The sequence below is a fragment of the Ailuropoda melanoleuca genome, chromosome 7, assembly GCF_002007445.2.
Source record: "Ailuropoda melanoleuca isolate Jingjing chromosome 7, ASM200744v2, whole genome shotgun sequence".
Lineage (NCBI taxonomy): Eukaryota > Metazoa > Chordata > Mammalia > Carnivora > Ursidae > Ailuropoda > Ailuropoda melanoleuca.
This window is the reverse complement of record NC_048224.1, coordinates 52,044-74,573: the sequence shown is the minus strand read 5'-3', so window position 1 is coordinate 74,573 and position 22,530 is coordinate 52,044. Positions and strand designations below refer to the sequence as shown.

The 22,530-nt window shown below is 38.0% G+C and overlaps 1 protein-coding gene across 3 annotated transcripts in view; it reads left to right on the top strand.

The window, feature by feature from the left end:
- The window catches only part of KIAA2026 (KIAA2026 ortholog), a 142,454-nt gene that overhangs the window by 113,824 nt on the left and 6,100 nt on the right, over positions 1-22,530 (top strand). For all 3 annotated transcript variants that reach the window (XM_034663832.1, XM_034663831.1, XM_034663830.1), the window contains one exon: positions 22,181-22,368. In XM_034663832.1, coding sequence (XP_034519723.1) covers positions 22,181-22,368 — 188 coding nt within the window. The remainder of the gene's footprint in view (positions 1-22,180; positions 22,369-22,530) is intronic.

Below are 22,530 nucleotides of genomic sequence, written 5' to 3'. Positions count from 1 at the left end.
AAAATTTTCCATGAAGTCCAGTTTCTTTTTTGTTTTTTTGTTGTTGCCTGTGCCTTTAGTGTTGTTCCCAAGAAATCATTAGTAAGTTTAGTGGTAAGTTTTGAAACAAAGAAGTGTGAGCACTCCAGCTTTGTTTTGATTTTTCAAGATCATTTTGACTATTTGAGGTCCCTTGAGATGCCACATGAATTTTAGGATAGGTTTTTCTATTTCCATAACAAATATCATTGGGATTTTGATAGAGTTGCATTGAATCTGTAAAGCACTTTGGGTAGTATTAACATCTTCAAAATATTAAGTCTTCCAATCCATGAATATGGGATGTGTTTTCATTTATTTAGTCATCTTTAATTACTCTCCAGTGTTTTGTAGTTTTCATTGTACGAGTCTTTCACATCTTTGATTAATTCCAGAGTATTTTATTCTTTTTGAAGCTATTAAAAATGGAATTGTTTTAAGTTGCTTTTCAGATTGATTGTTGTTACTGTATAGAAATGGCAACTGATTCTTGTGTGTTGACTTTGTATCCTGCTACTTGCTGAACTCATTTATTCTAACAATTTTTTTGTGTGAAATATTTAAGGTTTTCTACATATAAGATCATGTCATATGTAAAGAGAGATAATTTTTTTCTTTCCAATTTGGATGTCCTTTTTCTTGCCTAGTGCTTGGTCTAGAACTTTCAGTACAATGTTGAACAGAAGTAGCAAAATTGAGCATCCTTGCCTTGTTCCCAAACTGAGAAGAAAAAGGTTTCAGTCTTTCACTGTTCAGTATGATCGCTATGGGTTTTTCTTGTATGGCTTTTCTTACGTTGAGAGTTTCCTTCTATTCCTGGTTTGTTGAGTATTTTTATCATGGAAGGATGTTGAATTTTGTCGTGCCTTTTCTGCAGTTGAGATAATCATGTGGTTTCTTCCCTTTATTGTGTTAATGTAGTGTATGACATTAATCAATTTTCATATATTGGACTATCCTTGCATTGCAGGAATAAATCTCATTTGGTCATGGTGTATAATCCTTTCAATATGCTGCAGAATTTGATTTGCTTATATTTTTTTGACCCACTCTGCCGTCTTCCCATGCTCCCCCAGATCAGTGTCTCTTATCTGGGGGGGCATGGGAAGACGGCAGAGTGGATAGACCCTAAGCTCATACTGCCCCATGTTCACAACTAGATATCATCCACATCCAAGTCAACAAACCAGAGAGCAATCTGAAGACTGGCAGAACAAACTCCACAACTAAATATAAAGAAGCTGCATCTGAAAGGTTAGGAAGGTCAGAAAGGCAGAGGGAGGCTGCCCGCAGGAGGGAGGAAGCTATGCATGCGGAGAGGACAGACGAACAGGCACTTGTACCATGGAACTCATCATTTGGCTTTAAAAACCAGAGGGACTGAATTCTATGAGTTTGTGAAACCAGTGGGAATTGGAGCTTGTAGCTTTAAAAGTCTGCTGACTCAGCACTGAGTGAGCCAGGAGGGAAAGTGATAGCTGGGTCGCTGCCCTTAAAGAGACAGCAGCCTGTGTGGAGAGACAACATAAAATTGGCAGTTTACACAATGCAGTGGCCAAACAGGAGACAGATTTGTTCATACTGATTTCAGAGCATGTTAGTGGACTTCTTTGAAAATGAGAAAACTGGCAAGCACCATTTTCCTCCCCCAGGCCCCAGCATAACCATAAACTCCCTGTGGGAGAAGAGGCTGCACAGATAGTTGTAGCCTGGACCCAGGGCTCAGGGTGCATTTTGTTAAAGCTGTCTACGCTCCCCACCCAGACTCTGGGTGTATACCTGCTGCTGTGGGCCATGCCCAGCCATTGTCATACACTCTTCACCAGCTTCACATCCCCAGGAGCCACAGCACTTTGGGAGATCTGGCATAGGACTAGTAGCCCAACACCATTTAGCTAATATCAGTACCCCATTCCCAAGTTCCCTGGTGGGCATGCCCCCTCAGAACTGGTGTACCTGAGTCCCACTAACACCACAGAGTAAGCACATCCCACAACAGTCAGAGGGTCAGTGCAGATGACTGCACTGAAAGGAAAGTGACTCAGACACAACAGCAGGACATAAGCAACACACATGGGATACTCTCCTGAAGTGCCCGGTTCTAGTAAACAGGGGACACTGCACTGCAGAGGACTCCAGGACCTCCTCTTCATGAAGTCACTTCTTCAAGAGCAGATGACATAGCTGACTTTCTTAACAGAAAGAAACAGATACAGAGAGGTAGACAAAATAAGACAGAGAAATTTATCCCAGATGAAATAACAGGACAAGGCAACAGCCAGAGATCTAAGCCAAACGGATAAAAGGAACATGCTTGATATCTCGAGAATTTAAAGCAATGATCATAAGGATACTCACTGGACTTGAGAAAAGAGTAGAAGACATGAGTGAGATCCTTAACACAGAGATAAGGAATAACATAGAGGGGCACCTGCCTGCCTCAGTCAGTAAAGCATGAGATTTTTGATCTTCTGAGTTTGAGCCCCACATTGGGTATACAGATTAACTACAAATAAAATCTTAAAAAGAACAGGAATAATGTAGCAGAGATAAAGAGCTCAATAAATGAAATGAAAAATATACTTGATGGAATGTAGCAGGATAAAAGAAGCAGAGGAATAAATTAGTGACCTTGAAGACAGAGTAATGGAAAGCAATCAACCTGAACAAAAGAAAGAAAAAAGAATTACACAAAATAAGAATAGACTTAGGGAACTCAGTGACTCCATCAAACGTACTAACATTTGTATTATAGGAATCCCAGAAAAAGAAGAGAGAGAAAAGGGGGCAGAAAATTTATTTGAAGAAATAATAGTTGACTTCCCTAACCTGGGGAAGGAAACAGATATCCAGATCCAGGAAGCACAGAGAACTCCCATCAAAATCAACAAAACCAGATCCACACCAAGACATTTTGTAATTAAATTGGCAGACTACAGTAAGAAAGAAAAAAATCTTAAAACCTAAGGCTAGGAGGAGATTTTTCAGCAGAAACTTTGCAGGCTACAAGGCATGATATATTCAAAGTGATAAATGGGAAAAATCTGCAGCCAAGAATACTCTATCCAGCAAAGCTATCATTTAGAATAGAAGGAGAGATAAAAAGTTCCCCAGACAAACAAAAACTAAACGGATTCTTGACCACTAAATCAGCCCTGTAAGAAATATTAAAGGGGCCTCTTTGAGTGGAAAAGAGAGATAAAAAGTGACAGTATAAAGGAATGAAAACACAAAAGCAGTAAAAGTATTTCTGTAAAAAAAAATCAAGAAACTCACAAAAGAAAGAATATAAAATAGAGGAGAAATAAATGGGTTCAAACTTAAATGACTGTCAGACGTAAGAAGATACATCTGGATCTCTACAACCAGAGTATCTCCAGCGCTTGGTCTTGAGGCATGAAGTGGGGAGCCAAGAGTCTGTGTACAGATATCGGAAGATAAATGGAAGGGGGAGGGAGCTGCCTTGCTCATGTGCCAGCAAGGCAGAAGCTTCCTGCACTAGGAAGTGGACCAGACTAGCAGACCGGTAGCAGTGGGGAAACCTGACTGAAACCTGGAGCTCGGGAGCACGCGTGCAAACTGGGAGCGGCTGGCAGTTTTAGAAGCATAAAGGGCAGAGATGAGCCGGCCGTGGGAGCGAGGACTGGGAGAGCAGTAGTGGGGCTCACAAACGAGGACACTCTGGGTTTCTGGCAGCACAGACAGAAACGGAGTCGGTGTGGACTGGAGAGCTCCGTCAAGAGCAGATGGCGATCTCTCTGTTCTGAGACACAGGTTTGGATATGGTCACTTCTGCCCTCAGAAGAGACACAAGAAGCCGCCAGGGAAAGCCGCCGGAGAACAAAAGCCCTAAAAAACCGGTTCTCACTGGGCCCATCCACCCCAACAGGGGGCAAGCTTCCATGAGTATCAGCACGGCAGGCCCCTCCACCAGAAAGCAGGCTGGAAGAACAAGAAACCCACATCCCTAAAGTCCCTATAAAACAGGTACATCTTGCTTGGGTCCTGATCAATAATTTGAACTCTGTACATACCTGCAACCACACCTTATCAGAATGACAAGGCAGAGGAACCCCCAACAAAGGAAAGAAGCAGAGACTGTGGCCTCTGCCACAGAACTAATGGATATGGATATAACCAAGTTGTCAGAAATGGATTTCAGAGTAACAATTATCAAGATGGTGTATAGGCTTGAGAAAAATATTAACTGAAATATAATATCTCTAAGGGCTGAAGTGAGAACGAATCTGGCAGAAATTAAGTATTCTATGAATGCAGTCTAAACTAGGTGTTCTGACTGCCAGTGTAAACGAGGCAGAAGAACGAATTAGTGAGTTAGAGGATGAGAGGATAGAAAAGAAGGAAAGAGAGGTGACATGAGGGGAAAAAAAACCCATTTTCATGAAAAAAAGCTACGGGAGATTACTGACTCAATGAAACATTCCAATGTCAGAATCATTGGGATCCCCGAGGGGGTGGAGAAAGACAGAGGTCTAGAAGAGATATTTGAACAAACTGTAGCTGAGAACTTCCCTAATCTGGTGAAGGAAACAAGCATTCGTGTCCAAGAGGCAGAGAGGACCTCTCCCAAGATCAATGAGAACAGACCAACAGCACGACATAAAATAGTACAAATTGCAAATCTTAGATCCAAGGAAACAATCATGAAAGTGGCGAGAGGGAAGAGATTCCTTATGTACAGAGAGAGGAACATCAGAATAACGTCAGACCTGTCTGCAGACACCTGGCAAGCCAGAAAGGGCTGGCAAGACATATTCAGAGCACTAAGTGAGAAGAACGTGCAGCCAAGGATACTGTATCCAGCAATGCTATCATTCAGAATTGATGGAGAGACAAGGAGCTTCCAAGACCAGCAGAAACTGGAAGAATATGTGACCACCAAGCCAGGCCTACAAGAAATATTGGGGGGGGGGGTTTCCATAAAAGTAAAAAACCCCAAGAGTGATACAGAACAGAAATTTACAGAGACAATCTATAGACACAAGGACTTCACAGGCAACATGATGACATTAAAATCATATCTCTCAATAATCACTCTCAATGTGAGTGGCCTAAAGGCTCCCATTAAATGCCACAGGGTTGCAGATTGGATAAAAAGACATGACCCATCCATTTGCTGTCTACAAGAGACTCATATTGAACCTAAAGATACATCCAGATTGAAAGTGAAGGGATGGAAAACCATTTTTCATGCCAGTGCACCCCAAAAGAAAGCTGGGGTAGCAATTCTCCTATCAGACAGATTAGATTTTAAGCTAAAGACTGTAGTTTGAGATACAGAAGGATACTATATTATTCTTAAAGGGTATATATCCAACAAAAGGATCTAAAAATTATAAATATGCCCCCAGCAAGGGAGTGGCTAGATACAAAAGCCAACACTTAACCAAAATAAAGAGACGTATAAATAATAATATCTTAATAGTAGGGGACCTCAGCACTCCATTCTCAGCAGTAGACAGATATCTAAGCAGAAAATCAACAAAAACAAAAGCTTTACATGACATACTGGACCAGATGGACCTCATTAGATATATACAGAACACTACACCACAGAACAACAGAATACTCATTCTTTTTGAATGCGTATGGAACTTTCTCCAGAATAGACCATATACTGGGTCACAAAACAGGTCTCAACTGATACCAAAAGACTGAGATTATTCCCTGCATGTTCTCAGACCACAATGCTTTGAAACTGGAACTCAATCACAAGGAAAAATTTGGAAGAATCTCAAACACTTGGAAACTAAGGAACATCCTGCTTAAGAATGTTTGGGTAAACCAGGAAATTAAAGAACTTAAGCAATTTATGGAAACCAATGAGAACGAAAGCACATCGGTCCAAAACCTATGGGACACTGCAAAGGTGGTCCTAAGGGGAAAATAAGTAGCCATCCAAGCCTCACTCAAAAAAATAGAAAAATCTAAAATGTAGTCCTTATACTCACACCTTAAACAGCTGGAGGTGGAACAAAAGAACAGGCCTAAGCCAAGCACAAAAAGACAGCAGATTCAGATTAGAGCAGAGATCAATGAATTAGAAACCAGAAATACAGTGGAGCAGATCAACAAAACTAGAAGATGGTTCCTTGAAAGAATTAATAAGATTGATAAGCCACTGGCCGGACTTATTCAAAAGAATAGAGAAAGGACCCAAATTAATAAAATAATGAATGAAAGGGGAGAGATCACGACTACTATCAAGGAAATAGGAACAATCATTAGAAGCTATTATCAACAGCTGTATGCCAAAAAATTAAGCAACCTGGAAGAAATGGATGGCTTCCTGGTAACCTATAAACTACCAAAACTGAAACAGGAAGAAATTGATAATCTAAATAGACCGATTAACAGTCAAGAGATTGAAGCAGTAATCAAAAACCTTCCAAAAAACAAGAGTCCAGGGCCTGATGGATTCCCTGGGAAATTCTACCAAACATTCAAAGAAGAAATAATACCTACTCTCCTGAAGCTGTTTCAAAAAATAGAAACAGTAGGAAAACTACCAAACTCATCCTGTGAGGCCAGCATTACCTTGATCCCAAAACCAGGCAAAGACCCCATCAAAAAGGAGAATTACAGAACGATATCCCTGATGAATATGAATGCCAAAATTCTCAACAAGATCCTAGCTAATAGGATCCAACAGTACATTAAAAGAATTATCCACCATGACCAAGTGGGATTCATCCCTGGGATACAAGGGTGGTTCGATATTCGCAAATCAGTGTGATAGAACACATTAATAAGAGACAAGAAGCATATGATCCTCTCGATTGATGCAGAAAAAGCATTTGACAAAATCCAGCATCCTTGCCTGATTAAAACACTTCGGAGTGTAGAGATAGAGGGTACATTCCTCAATTTCATCAAAACCATCTATGAAAAGCCTACAGCGAATATCATTGTCAATGGGGAGAAGCTGAGAGCCTTCCCTTAACATCAGGAACACGACAAGGATGCCGCCTCTCGCCATTATTGTTCAACATAGTACTAAAAGTCTTAGCAACAGAGATCATACAACAAAAAAGAATAAAAGGTATGCAAATTGGCAAAGAAGAAGTCAAAGTCTCTCTCTTCGCATATAACATGATACTTTATATGGAAACCCAAGAGACTTCACCCTCAAATTACTAGAACTCATACAGCAATTCAGTAATCTGGCAGGATTCAAAATCAATGCTCAGAAATCATTGCATTTCTATACACTAACAATGCAACTGAAGAAAGAGAAATTAGGGAATCGATTCCATTTACAGTAGTACCAAAAACCATAAGATATCTTGGAATAAACTTAACCAGAGAGGTAAAGGATCTATACTCTAGAAACTACAGAACACTGATGAAAGACATTGAAGAAGACACAAAAAGATGGAAGAACATTCCATGCTCATGGATTGGAAGAATAAACATTGTTAAAATGTCTATGCTACCCAGAGCAATCTACACTTTCAGTGCCATCCCGATCAAAATACCAATGACATTTTTCAAAGTGCTGGAACAAACAATCCTGAAATTTGTGTGGAATCAGAAAAGACCCAGAATCACTAAGGAAATGTTCAAAAAGAAAAAGCTGGGGGCATCACGTTGCCTGATTTCAAGCTATACTACAAAGCTGTGATCACAAAGACAGCATGGTACTGGCACAAAAACAGACACATAGACCAATGGAACAGAAGAGAGAACCCAGAAATGGACCCTCAACTGTATGGTCAACTGATCTTTGACAAAGCAGGAAAAAACATGAGTGGAAAAAAGTCTCTTCAATAAAAGGTGCTGGGAAAATTGAACAGCTATATGCAAAAGAATGAAACTTAACCACTCTCTCACACCAGACACAAAGGTAAACTCCAAATGGATGAAAGACCTCAGTGTGAGACAGGAATCCATCAAAATCCTAGAGGAGAACATAGGGTGTAACCTCTTCGACATCAGCCACAGCAACTTCTTTCATGACGCATCTCAAAAGGCAAGGGAAACAAAAGCAAAAATGAACTTGTGGGACTTCATGAAGATAAAAAGCTTCTGCACAGCCAAGGAAACAGTCAGCAAAACAAAGAAGTAGCCTACGGACTGGGAAAAGATATTTGCAAAGGACACTACAGATAAAGGGCTGGTATCCAAGATCTATAAAGAACTCAAACTCAATACCCAGGAAACAAATAATCAAATCAAAAAATGGGCAGAAGTTACAGACATTTTTCCAATGAAGATATAGGAATGGCTAACAGACACATGAAAAAATATTCAAAATCATTAGCTATTAGGGAAATTCAAATCAAAACCACCTTGAGATACCACCTTACACCAGTTAGAATGGCAAAAATGGACAAGGCAAGAAACAACAAATGTTGGAGAGGATGTGGAGAAAGGGAAACCCTCTTACACTGTTGGTGGGAATGATAGTGGTACAGCCACTTTGGAAAACAATGTGGAGGTTCCTCAAAAAATTAAAACTAGAACTACACTATGACCCAGCAATTGCGCTACTGGGTATTTACCCCAAAGATACAGGTGGAGTGAAAAGACAGGCCATATGCACCCCAATGTTCATAGCAGCATTGTCCACAATAGCCAAACTGTGGAGGGATCTGAGATGCCCTTCAACAGACGAATGGATAAAGAAGATGTGGTCCATATATACAATGGAATATTATTCAGCCATCAGAAAGAACGATTACCCAACATATGCAGCAACATGAACGGGACTGGAGGAGATTATGCTAAGTGAAATAAGTCAAGCAGAGAAAGACAATTGTCATATAATTTCACTCATTTGTGGAACATAAGGAAAGGCAGGGAGATTGTTAGGAGAAGGAAGGGAAAAACGATGGGGGGGTGCTGTAAACAGAGAGGGAAACGAACCACGAGAGACTATGGACCCCGGAAACAAACTAAGGGTTTTAGAGGGGGGTGGGGGGTGGGCTAGCCCCGTGAAGGTATTAAGGAGGGTAAGGAGGGTACATATTGCATGGAGCACTGGGTGTTATACGCAATCAATGAATCATGGAACACTACATCAAAAACTAATGATGTACTGTTGGTGACTAACATATCATAATAAAAAAAAAAAAAAGAAAAACGACTGTCAACCTAATATAGTTTCCTATATTCAGAAGAGATTATATACAACCCTGATGGTAATCATATATAAAAAGCTACTGATAAACATGCAAAGAATGGAGAGAAACAATACAGAATAAAAACATAAAAAAATGAAATGAATAAAAATATAAATATTAAATATAAAAGAACAAAATATATCACTAAAGAAAATCAGCAAAACATGAAAGAGAGAAAGTATCAGAAAAATTCTTCAGAAACAACCACAAAATAAGAAATAAAATAACAATAAATACTATCAGTAATAACTTTGTAGTAAATGGACTAAATGTCCAGTCAAAAGACATAGAATGACAGAATGGATAAAAAAAACCTCCATCTTTATGCTGCCTACAAGAGACTCATTTCAGACCAGAAGACACCTGCAGACTGAAAGTGGGGAGATGAAGAAACATCTGTCATGCAAATCAATCTCTAAAGAAAGCTGAAGTGGTAATATTTATATCGCACAAGCTAGATTTTAAAACAAACTGTAACAAGAGACAAAGGAAGACACTACATGATGATAAAGGGGACAATCCAACAAGAAAATACAACAACTCTAAATATTTAGGAACCCATCATGAAGCACCCAAATACATAAAGCAGTTAATAACAAACTTTAAGGATTAATTGATGATAATATGATCATAGTGGGGGACTTTAACACCCAACTTACATCAGTAGACAGATCATCTAAACAGAAAATCAACATGGAAACAGTGGTTTTGAGGGACACACTGGACCAGATGGTATTTGACAGATATATTCAGAACATTCCATCCTAAAACAGCAGAATACACATTGTTTTCAAATGCATATGGAATGTACTCCAGAATAGATCACATATTACCCCACAAAACAAACCTGAACAAACTCAAGAAGATCAAAGTCCTACCATGTGTCTTTTCTGACCACAATGCTCTTGAAAGACCACTAATACAAGGAGGTTGAATAACATACTACTAAACAATGAATGGGTCAACCAGGAAATCAAAGAAGAAATAAAGAAGTACATGGAAACAAATGAAAATGAAAACATAGCAGTCCAAAACATCTGGGATGCAACAAAACCAGTTGTAAGAGGGAAGTTGATAGCAATATAGGCCTACCTCAAGAAGCAAGAAAAATCTCAAATAAATAACCTAACTTTACATCTAAGGAAGCGAGAAAAAACAGCAATCAAAACCTAAAACAGAAGCGAGAAAAAACAGCAATCAAAACCTAAAACAGAAAGAAGATTAGGACAGAAATAAATGATACAGAAACTAAAAAAAAAAAAAGAAGAAGAAGAATAGAACAGATCAGTGAAATCGGGAGCTGGTTCTTTGAACAAGTCAGTAAAATTAGTAAACATTTAGGCTGACCTATCAAGAAAAAAAGAGAAAGAACTCAAAATCACAAATGAGAGAAGAGAAATAACAACCATTACCACAGATCTATAAACAGTTATAACTAAGAGACTATTATAAAAAACTATGCCAACAAATTGGACAACCTAGAAGAAATGACCAAATACCTAGAAACCTATAAACTACCAAAACTGAAACAGGAGGAAATAGAAAATTTTAATAGGCTGATAACCAGGAAGAATTGCATGAGTAACGAAAAAAATCCCAACAAACAAAACTCCAGAACCAGGTGGCTTCACAGGCAAATTTGACCAAATATTTAAAGAAGAGTTAATACCAATTCTACTTAAAGTATTCCAAGCATAGAAAAGGAAGGAAAACTTGCAAATTCATTCTGTTTGGCCAGCATTACCCTGATACTGAAACCAGATAAGGATACCACTAAAAAAAGGGAACTACAGGCCAATATCCCTGATGAAACTAGATGCAAAAATCCTGAACAAATACTAGCAAACCAAATTCAACAATACATTAAAAAAATCATTCACCACGGTCAAGTGGAATTTATTCCTGGTTGCAGTGGTGGTTCAATATTTGCCAATCAATCACATCAGTAAGACAAAGAATAAGAACCATGTGATCTTTTTAACAGATGCAAAAAAGCATTTGACAAAGTACAACATCCATTCATGACAAAAACAAAGTAGGGCTAGAGGGAACATACCTCAACATAATAACTGCGATACATTAAAAAACCCACAACTGACATCATCCTTTTTTTCTTTTTTAATTACATCATCCTTAATGGGGAAAAACTGAGAGCTTTTCCCCTAAGGTCAGGAACAAGGGAAGGATTTCACCTCCCACCACTTTCATTAAACATAGTACTGAAAGTCCTAGCCACAAAAGTCAGAAAATAAAAAGATATAATAAAAGGCATCCAAATGAGCAAGGGAGAAGTAAAACTTTCACTATTTGCAGATGACATAATACTCGATATAGATAGCCAGAAAGACTCCACCAAAAGACTGCTAGAACTGATACACAAACATAGTAAAATCACAGGATACAAAATCAGTGTACAGAAATCTGTTGCATTTTTTAAATTTTTTTAAATTTTTTAAAATAATTTTTATTTTGTTACATTAGTCACCATACAGTACATCCCCAGTTTTTGATGCAATGTTCCATGATTCATTATTTGCATATAACACCCAGTGCACCATGCAATATATGCCCTCCTTAATACCCATCACTGGCCTGTCTCAATCCCCCACCCCCCTCCCCTCTGAAGCCCTCAGTTTGTTTCTCAGAGTCCACAGTCTCTCATGGTTCATTCCCAGTTCTGTTTACCCCTGCTTCATTTTTCCCTTCCTTCTCCTACCCATCTTCCTATTTCTTATGTTCCATAAATAAGTGAAACCATACGATAATTGTCTTTCTCTGCTTGACATACTTCACTTAGTGTAATCTCCTCCAGTCCCGTCCATGTTGCTGCAAATGTTGAGAATTTGTTCTTTCTGATGGCTGAGTAATATTCCATTGTATATATGGACCGCATCTTCTTCATCCAGTCATCTGTTGAAGGGCATCTCGGCTCCTTCCAAGATTTAGCTATTGTGGACAATGCTGCTATGAACATTGGGTGGATATGGCCCTTCTCTTCACTATGTCTGTATCTTCGGAGTAAATACCCGGTAATGCAATTGCTCGATCATAGGGTAGCTCAGTTTTTAACTTTTTAAGGGACCTCCACACTGTTTTCCAAAGTGGCTGTACCAACTTGCATTCCCACCAACAGTGTAAGAGGGATCCCCTTTCTCCACATCCTCTCCAACATTTGTTATTTCCTGCCTTGTCAATTTTTGCCATTCTAACTGGCATAAGGTGGTATCTCAAGGTGGTTTTGATTTGCATTTCCTTGATGGCTAATGATTTTGAACATTTTTTCATGTGTCTGTTAGCCATTTGTATGTCTTCATTGGAAAAGTGTCTGTTCATATCTTCTGCCCATTTTTTGATTGATTTGTTTCCCGTGAATTGAGTTTGAGAAGTTCTTTGTAGATCTTGGATACTAGTCTTTTATCTGTAGTGTCATTTGCAAATATCTTCTCCCATTCCATGTGCTGCCTCTTAGTTTTTTTGACTGTTTCCTTGGCTGTGCAGAAGCTTTTTATCTGGATGAAGTCCCACAAGTTCATTTTATCTTTTCTTTCTCTTGCCTTTGGAGATGTGTCATGAAAAGGTTGCTTTGGCCGATATCGTAGAGCTTGCTGCCTATGTTCTTCTCTAGGATTTTGATGGATTCCTGTCTCACATTGAGGTCTTTCATCCATTTGGAGTTTATCTTTGTGTCTGGTGTGAGAGAGTGGTCAAGTTTCATTCTTTTGCATATAGCTGTTCAATTTTCCCAGCACCATTTATTGAAGAGACTGTCTTTTTTCCACTGGATGTTTTTTCCTGCTTTGTCAAAAATTAGTTGCCCAAAGAGCCAAGGGTCCATTTCTGGGTTCTCTATTCTGTTCCATTGGTCTCTGTGTCTGTTTTTGTGCCAGTACCATGCTGTCTTTGTGATCACAGCTTTGTTGTATAGCTTGAAATCCGGCATTGTGATGCCCCCAGCTTTGTTTTTCCTTTTTAACAGTTCCTTGGCGATTTCGGGCCTTTTCTGTTTCTACAGAAATTTAAGGGCTCTTTGTTCCAGTTCTTTGAAAAATGTCATTAGTGTATTTTGATCGGGATGCCATTGAAAGTGTAGATTGCTCTGGGTAGCATAGACATTTTAACAATGTTTATTCTTCCGATCCATGAGCATGGAATATTTTTCCATCTTTTTGTTTCTTCTTCAATGTCTTTCAAGAGTGATTTGTAGTTTCTAGAATATAGATCCTTTACGTCTCTGGTTAAGATAATTCCATGATTTTTGGCGCTATTGTAAATGGGATGGATTCCCTAATTTCTCTTTCTTCAGTCTCATTATTAGTGTATAGAAATGCAACTGATTTCTGAACATTGATTTTGTATCCTGCCACATTACTGAATTGCTCTGTAACTTCTAGCAGTTTGGGGGTGGATTCTTTTGTGTTTTCCATATACAGTGTCATGTCATCTGCGAAGAGAGAAATTTTGACTTCTTCTTTGCCAATTTGGATACCTTTTATCCCTTTTTGTTGTCTGATTGCTGTTGCAAGGACTTCCAGTACTATGTTGAATAATAGTGGCGAGAGTGGGCATCCTTGTCGTGTTCCTGATCCTAAGGGAAAGGCTTCCAGCTTTTCCCCATTGAGAATGATATTCGCTGTAGGCTTTTCATAGATGGTTTTTATGAGATTGAGGAAGGTACCCTCTCTCCCTACACTCTGAAGGGTTTTAATCAGGCAAGGATGCTGTATTTTGTCAAATGCTTTTTCTGCATCAATCAAGAGGATCATGTGCTTCTTGTCTCTTCTCTTATTAATGTGTTCTATTACACTGATTTGCGAATGTCTAACCACCCTTGCATCCCAGGGATGAATCCCACTTAGTCATGATGGATAATCCTTTTAATGTACTGTTGGATCCTGTTAGCTAGGATATTGTTGAGAATTTTGGCATCCATATTCATCAGGGAAATCGGTCTGTAATTCTCCTTTTTGATGGGGTCTTTGCCTGGTTTGGGGATCAAGGTAATATTGCCCTCATAGAGTGAGTTTGGTAGTTTTCCTTCTGTTTCTATTCTTTGTAACAGCTTCAGGAGAATAGGTATTATTTCTTCTTTGAATGTTTGGTAGAATTCCCCGGGGAATCTGTCAGGCCCTGGACTTTTGTTTTGGGGGAGGGTTTTTATCATTGCTTTAATCTATTCATAATTAGTGAGTCTGTTTTAATAATTAGTTTCTTCCTGTTTCAGTCTTGGTAGTTTATAGGTTTCCAAGAAGGCATCCATTTCTTCCAGGTTGTTTAATTTATTGGCTTAAAGTTGTTGATAAAATTTCTAATGATCCTTCCTATTTCATTGGTGTTGGTCGTGATCTCTTCCCTTTCATTCATAATTATTTATTTGGGTCCTTTCTCTCTTCTTTTCAATAATTCTGTCCAGTGGCTTATCTATTTTATTTATTCTTTCAAAGAACCAGCTTCTAGTTCTGTTGATCTGCTCTACTGTGCTCCTGGTTTCTAATTCATTGATCTCTGCTCTAATCTTGATCAACTGCCTTCTCGTGCTTGGGTTAGTCCTGTTCTTCTGTTCCAGCTCCAGCTTCTTGAGGTGAGAAAATAAAAACTGCATTTTAGATTTTTCTATTCTTTTGAGTGAGGCTTGGATGGCTATGTATTTTCCCCTTAGGACCACCTTTGCAATGTCCCATAGGTTTAGGACCGATGTGTTTTCATTCCCATTGGTCTCCAAAACTTGTTTAAACTGATTTTTAATTTCCTGATTTACCCAATCATTCTTGCGCAGGATGGTTCTTAGTTTCCAAGTGTTTGAGTTTCTTCCAAATTTTTTCTTGTGATTGAGTTCCAGTTTCAAAGCATTGTGGTCTGAGAATATGCAGGGAATAATCTCAGTCTTTTGGTATCGGTTGAGACCTGTTTGTGACTCAGTATATGGTCTATTCTGGAGAAAGTTCCATGTGCATTCGAAAAGAATGTTATTCTCTTGTTCTGGGGTGTAGTGTTCTGTATACATCTATGAGGTCCATATGGTCCAGTATGTCATTCAAAGCTCTTGTTTCTTTGTTGATTTTCTGCTTAGGTGATCTATCTATTGCTGAGACTGGAGTGTTGAGGTCCCCTACTATTAACGTATTATTATCCATATGTCTCTTTATTCTGGTTAAGAGTTGGCTTGTGTATCTTGCTGCTCCCCTGTTGGGGGCGTAGATATTTATAATTGTCATATCCACTTGTTGGATACATCCTTTAAGAATAATATAGTGTCCTTCTGTATCTCTAACAACAGTCTTTAGTTTAAAATCTAATCTGTCTGATACGAGAATTGCTACCCCAGCTTTCTTTTGAGGTCCATTGGCATGAAAAATGGTTTTCCATCCCTTCACTTTCAGTTTGGATATATCTTTAGGTTCAGAATGAGTCTCTTGTAGTCAGCAAATGGATGGGTCATGTCTTTTAATCCAATCTGCAACCCTGTGGCATTTTATGGGAGTATTTAATCTGTTGCATTTCTATACACTAATAATGCAGCAGCAGAATGGGAAATTAAGGAATCAATCCCATTTATATGTGTACCCAAAATAATAAGATACCTAGGAATAAACCTAACCAAAAACATAAAAGACCTGTACTCTGAAATCTATAAACAGGGGTGAAAGAAATTGAAAAGGACACAAAGAAATGGAAAGACATTCCATGCTCACAAATTGGGAGTACAAATATTGTTAAAATGTCTGTACCACCCAAACTGGCAATCTGCACATCTAATGCAATCCCTATCAAAATATCAACAGCATTTTTTATAGAACAAGAGCAGACAATCCTAAAATTTGCATGGAACCACAAAAAATCCTGAATTGCCAAAGCAATCTTGAAAAAGGAAAGCAAAGCTGAAGGCATCACAATTTCAGACTTCAAGTTATAATACAGAGCTATAGTAATTAGAACGGTATTTATTGTACTGGCACAAAAATAGACACATAGATCAATGGAACAGATTAGAAAACCCAGAAATAAACACGCAATTATATGGTCAGTTAATCTTCAACAAAACAGGAAAGAATATCCAGTGGGAAATGGACTCTCTCTTCAATAAATGGTGTTGGGAAGACTAAACAGAAACATGGAAAAGAAAGAAAATGGACCCCTTTCTCACACCATACACAAAACTAAATTCAGAATGGATTAAAGACCTAAATATGAGACCTGAAACCATAAAAATTCTAGAAGAGGACACAGGCAGTAACTTCTTTGACATTGGTCATAGCAACTTCTTTCTAGTTATGTCTCCTGAGGCAAGGGAAGCAAAACTTTATTACTGAAGTTATAAAGTCAGGTTGTTGATTTGAGGTCTTTCTTGTTTTGTAGTTTAAGCATTTATTTGTAGCTCTAAATTTCTCTCTCAGCACTGTTTTCACTGTGTCACATTGTTCTGGTATGTCGTGTTTTCATTTCCATTTATCTATAAGTATTTTCTAATTTTTCTTTTAATTTCTTCTTTGATCTATTGGTTGTTTAAGAGTGTGTTGTTTAATTTCCACAAATTTGTGAATTTTCCAGTTTTCCTTCTGTTACTGATTTCTGACTTCATCTGTGGCTTGCATTCTTGGAAGAAACAGATGAACTCAAAATGTCAGGTTTTTTTGTGATAAGTGCTATGAGGAAAAATAAGGTAGGGTAAGGAGAATAGGAAATGCCTGGTTTGGATGGGAAGATGATTGCTTTTTCACTAGAGTGTCAGGGGAAGCTCCTCTGATAAGTTGATATTTAAACAGAGACCTGAAACAAAGAAGGGAGAGAGCCATGTGGATATCTGAGAGAAGAGAAGATGCAGCAGTCCTAAGGTTGGCATCATCTTTGGCCTTTAGAGGAAATGCAAAGAGACAAGTGTAGCCAGGGCAAAGTGAGTGAGGAGGAAAGTGCTAAGAGTCAAGAATCAGAGAAGTATAGGGAGCCATAGCCAGGTTGTGTGTGTCTTTAAGGACTTCTGTTTTTACTCTAAAATGAGACAACATTGAAGGGTTAAGCAGAGGAGGGACATATCTGACTCATCTTTTAAAGCACGCACACTGCCTGTTGTGTTGAGATTAGTGTAGTGGGACAACAGAGAAATCAGTTACAAAAAGCAATAATCCAGGCAAAAAAAATGGTGGTGGCTTGGAACAGGGTAGTAGCTGTTGATTTGCAACCCTCTTAGGAGTTTCCCTAGTATAATCTGAAATGCGTTTGTATTCAGAGGGCAAGGAGAGACTAAGGAAGAAGCAGGCCATTCCAGGTTTGTAGGTGACAGTTTGAATACGTAGATGGAACTTAAATTCAGTGAGGCTTATCTTGGGTGTCAGCAAGACAAATGGATCTCTGCACCCGCCTGCCGGATCTTAAAAGTTTACATAAGAAGCCTTAACTGGATGCAGCCACATATATTATACAGGTGTATTCAACATCACATCATTCTCTCAAGGCTGTGTTCTTGGAGCAGCCTCTGGGAGCTGGAAAGGCAAGCAGAACCTACATTCCAAGGGGAGGGAATGAGGAACCTTTGAGTGCCTAGGTCCAGCTCATGGGTCAATTGGCAGTCACATCTTTTTGATGGTGTTCCCCAACAATAGCAACACAGACAGCAAGGAATGGTTGGATTCTGGATGTGACTTGAAAGTAAGGATTGGCAGAATTTTCATAAACATTGGATGTAGAGTGTCCAAAAAAATGAAGAGTAAAAAGATGATGCCCAGTATTTTTGCTCTAAACAGCTAGAATTATGGAATTGTCATTAGTTTAAAACAGCGGAGCTAAAGGAATAGCAGATTTGCAAGGCAGGGATTCAAGAGTTTGGATTTCAACATATGTGAAGTTCGATAACGATTTTTAGATATCCAGTTGGACTTATTGAGTAGGCAGTTTAGTATATGAGTCCCAATTCAAGGGAGTAAGCCAGACTGAAGGCATAAATTTAGGAGTTGTCAGGCTACAGATTATATTTAAGCTATGAGACTGGTAGAAATCACCTAGAATGTGAGTATAGATAAGAAGAGAGACTGAACCCTGGGGCATTCCAACATGTAGAGATGGTGGAGAGGAGTAGGACTTAGCTGAAGAGACTGAGAAGGAATGTTCAATAAGGTAGAGTCTATTCAAGAGAATTAGGGGAGAGGCTGTGGAGTTTTATTATAAAGTGGAGTGGAGAAATAGGGCAGTAGCTGGAAGGACAAGTTGGAGTCAAGAGAGGGTGCTTTGCTTTGTTGTTTGCTTTCATTAGTGGAGAAATAGCATTCTGTATACTGGTAGGAATGAGCTAATAGAGAGGCTAAAATGGCCTCAGGAAAAGGAAGGGACGTTTGGTAGAGTTATATCCATGGATAGATGAGAACGGACGCATAAAACGAGGGATTAGTTTAGATAGGCGGAATATGAGTACAAATGAAGGTCGTAAGTGGCAGATGAGATGTGAGCATATGAACGTGCTTGTCTGATTGCTTGTATTTTCCCTGAAAAGAAAATAAAACAAAATAGCTGAGACAGAGAAGAGGGCCAAAAAGGAAGGAACTTCATACAACCCCCATGTAGATATTTCTAAAAGGAGATTAATTTTACAGTTATCCTACGTGCCACACATACTGTGAGGTAAGTACTAAACAAAGTAAACTAAAATAAAGGTTAGGGGTAGAAGAGAGAAACTCAGTTGAGAGCAAAAAGAATAATAAAGAATCTCTAAAATACTGTATCATTTGGGAATGTTTCTATCTCTCCATAGTTTTATGGAAACATAGCTGTTACATTTTTTATGTGAAAAGGGTCCTTGAAAGATCACTTTTCAACTTTGTTTCTCTATGCTTAATTTAAAAAATTTTTTTTTAAATTTGCTACTCTTTGTATAAATCAAAAATAGTAGGTACTGTTTCCTAGAATTTCTTGGTAAACAATTTTTTTGAGTATACGTGGCACAAAATGTTATAGTTTCAGGTGTACAGCATAGTGATTGGAGAAGTTTATGCATAAAGCTCACCCGAAGTGTAGCTACCATCTGTCACCATACAACACTTTTACAATATCGTCGACTGTATTCCTTATGGTATACCTTTTACTCTTGTGACTTATTCATTCCCAAGCTGAAAGCCTTTATCTCCAACTTCTATCACGCATTTTGTCCATCCTCCACACCCGTTCCCCTCTGGCAACCATCAGTTTGTTCTCTTTACTTATAGGTCAGACTCTGCTTTTTTTTTGTTGCTGTATGTTTATTCATTTGGTTTTTTTTTTTTTTTTTTTAATTTCATAATGAGTCTCTGACTGACTTATTTCACTTAGCATGATATCCTCTAGATCTATCCATGCTGTTGCAAATGGCATGATCTCATCCTTTCTCAAGGCTACATAATATTCTCGTGTGTGTGTGTGAGAGAGAGAGAGAGAGAGTGTGTGTGTGTGTGTGTACATACATATATACACCACATCTCCCTTATCCACTTGTCTATCTTTGGAAGCTTAGGTTGTTTCCAAATCTTGGCTATTGTAAATAATGCTGCAGTGAACACAGGGGTGCATATATCCTTAAGAATTAGTGTTTTTCTTTTCTTTGGGTAAATACCCAGTAGTGGAATTATCAGATCACATGGTATTTCTATTTTCTACTTTTTTGAGAAACCTTTATACTGTTTTCACAGTGGCTCTACCAATTTACATTTCCACCAGCAATGTATGAAGGATAGTTTTTCTCCACATCCTTGCCAACATATGTTACTTCCTTTTTGATTTTTGCTTTCTGATAGGTGTAAGGTGATATCTCATTGTCGTTTTGATTTGTATTTCTCTGATGATGTTGAGCATTTTTTCGTGTGTCTATTGGCCATCTGTATGTCTTCTTTGGAAACATGTCTATTCAGGTCATCTGCCCATTTTTAAATCAGATTGTTTGCTTTTTGTTGTTGAGTTGTTAAGTTCTTTATATATTTGGTTAGTAACCCTTTATTGATATATCATTTTTCCATTCAGCCTTTTTGCTTTGTTGATGGTTTCCTTCGCTGTACAGAAACTTTTTATATTTTTATACTCCCAATAGTTTATTTTTGCTTTTGTTTCCCTTGTTTTAGGAGACAAATCTAGAAAAAGGGTTGCCATGCCAGTGTTAGAGAGACTACTGCCTTTGTTCTAAGATATTTGTAGTTTCAGGTCTCACATTTAGGTCTTTAACTATTTGGGGTTTATTTTGGTATAAGGTGTTATAAAGCAGTCCAGTTTCATTCTTTTACATATAGCTGTTCAGTTTTCCAAGCACCATTTTTTGAAGAGACTTTTTCCCATTGTATAGCCTTGCCTTTTTTGTCCTAAATTAATTGACCATGTAAGTGTGGGTTTATTTCTGGGGTCTTCATTCTGTTCCCTTCATGTGTGTGTCTAGTTTTGTTTAAGTAACATACTATTTTGATTACTTCAGCTTTGTAGTATATCTAGAAATCTTCAATTGTGATACCTACAGCTTTGTTTTTGTTGCTCAAAATTGTCTTTTGTATTTCCTTACAGATTTTAATATTATTTCCTCTAGTTTTGTGAAAAATGCTTTTGGTATTTTGATAATGATTGCATTGAATCTGTAGATTGCTTTGGGCAGTATGAACATTTAACAATATTAATTCTTCAATTGATGAGCATGGAATATCTTTCCATTTATGTCATCTTTAATTTCTTTCATCAGTATTCTATAGTTTTCAGAGTACAGGTCTTTCACTTCTTTGTTTAAGTTTATTCCTGGGCATTTTATTCTTTTTGTGCAATTGTAAATGGAATTGTTTTCTTAATTTCTCTTTCTTCTACTTTGTTATTAGTGTATAGAAATACTACCAATTTCTGGGTAGTAATTTTATATCCTGCAACTTTACTGAATTCATTTATTACTTCTAGTATGTTTTGGTGGAGTGTTTAGAATTTGATTAACTTTTTTAAATGACCCTTTCACTATATTGTAATCAGTAATTATAAAACTATTTCAAATCTATTTCTGTTCGTGCCTCTAGAAAAAAATTACCTTTCTCTCATTTAACCTTCTCATTGCCTTTAGAAAGACAAATTGGTGATATGTTCAAAGACTGTATTCTGAAATTATATATATAATCTTTTTCAGTTGCTTATGCCTACCCATCCCCTGGGTTTTCTCTTTAAAGATAAATGTTGCAAGACTGAACTAAGCATCTTAGACACATTTGAGATTAAAACATAGATTTTAGTGACTTTTTTTTCTTTGAAATTTTTGTTTAAATCCTAGTTAATTAACATACACTGCAATATTGGTTTCAGGAGTAGAACTCAGTGATTCATCACTTAATGTAACACCCAGTGCTCATCATAACAAGTGCCTTCCTTAACACACAGCACCATCTAGCCCATCCGCCACCCACTTCCTGACATCCATCCTCAGTTTGTTCTCTATCATTAAGAGTCTCTTATGGTTTGTTTCCCTCTCTTGCTCTCTTTTTTTTCCCCTCCCATATGTTCATCTGTTTCATTTCTTAAATTCCACAGATGAATGAAATCTTATGGTGTTTTACTGACTTATCTCGCTTAGCATAATACACTGTAGCTCCATTCACATTGTTGCAAATGGCAAGAGTTCATTCTTTTTGATGGCTGAGTAATATTCCGTTGTATATATATACCATATCTTCTTTATCCATTTATCAGTCAGTGGACATTTGGCTGTTGTTGATAATGTAGCTTTTAGTGGCTTAATTAAAAGTATTTCAAGATATTGTTTAAAATAATAAAGTTAGGGGGCGCCTGGGTGGCACAGCGGTTAAGCGTCTGCCTTCGGCTCAGGGCGTGATCCCGGTGTTAGGGGATCGAGCCCCACATCAGGCTCCTCCGCTGTGAGCCTGCTTCTTCCTCTCCCACTCCCCCTGCTTGTGTTCCCTCTCTCGCTGGCTGTCTCTATCTCTGTCAAATAAATAAATAAAATCTTTAAAAAAAAATAATAAAGTTAGTTTAGCTTCCAAGAGTTTAATACGTGTGTATTGTTTGTTATGTCGGGCATTTTATTTCAGGAGCCGCCTAAAGAAAGACTATGATGATTTCAGAAGACAGCCTGATCATGATAAATTTACTGGAGAACTGTGGACTGCTGAAGAAGGTGAAGGAGATCCTGGAAAAGAGTCTTCTAAGGTAGAAGTTAGTAAGTCTGTAGACTCCACAGGACATCTGGATATCCTGGAGAAAGATCACTTTGATTCAGGTAGCTATGAAAACATTTCTTTAGATCAACACTAAAACCGCAAACAGAAGTTTTAGTATCTTTCTTGAGGTAACAGGTAATATGGTTAATGATGTGTATTGATTAGGGAAATCTGGTATATTTTGAAGTGTCTTGTGTCCTTGGAGACATCATTTTATTTCT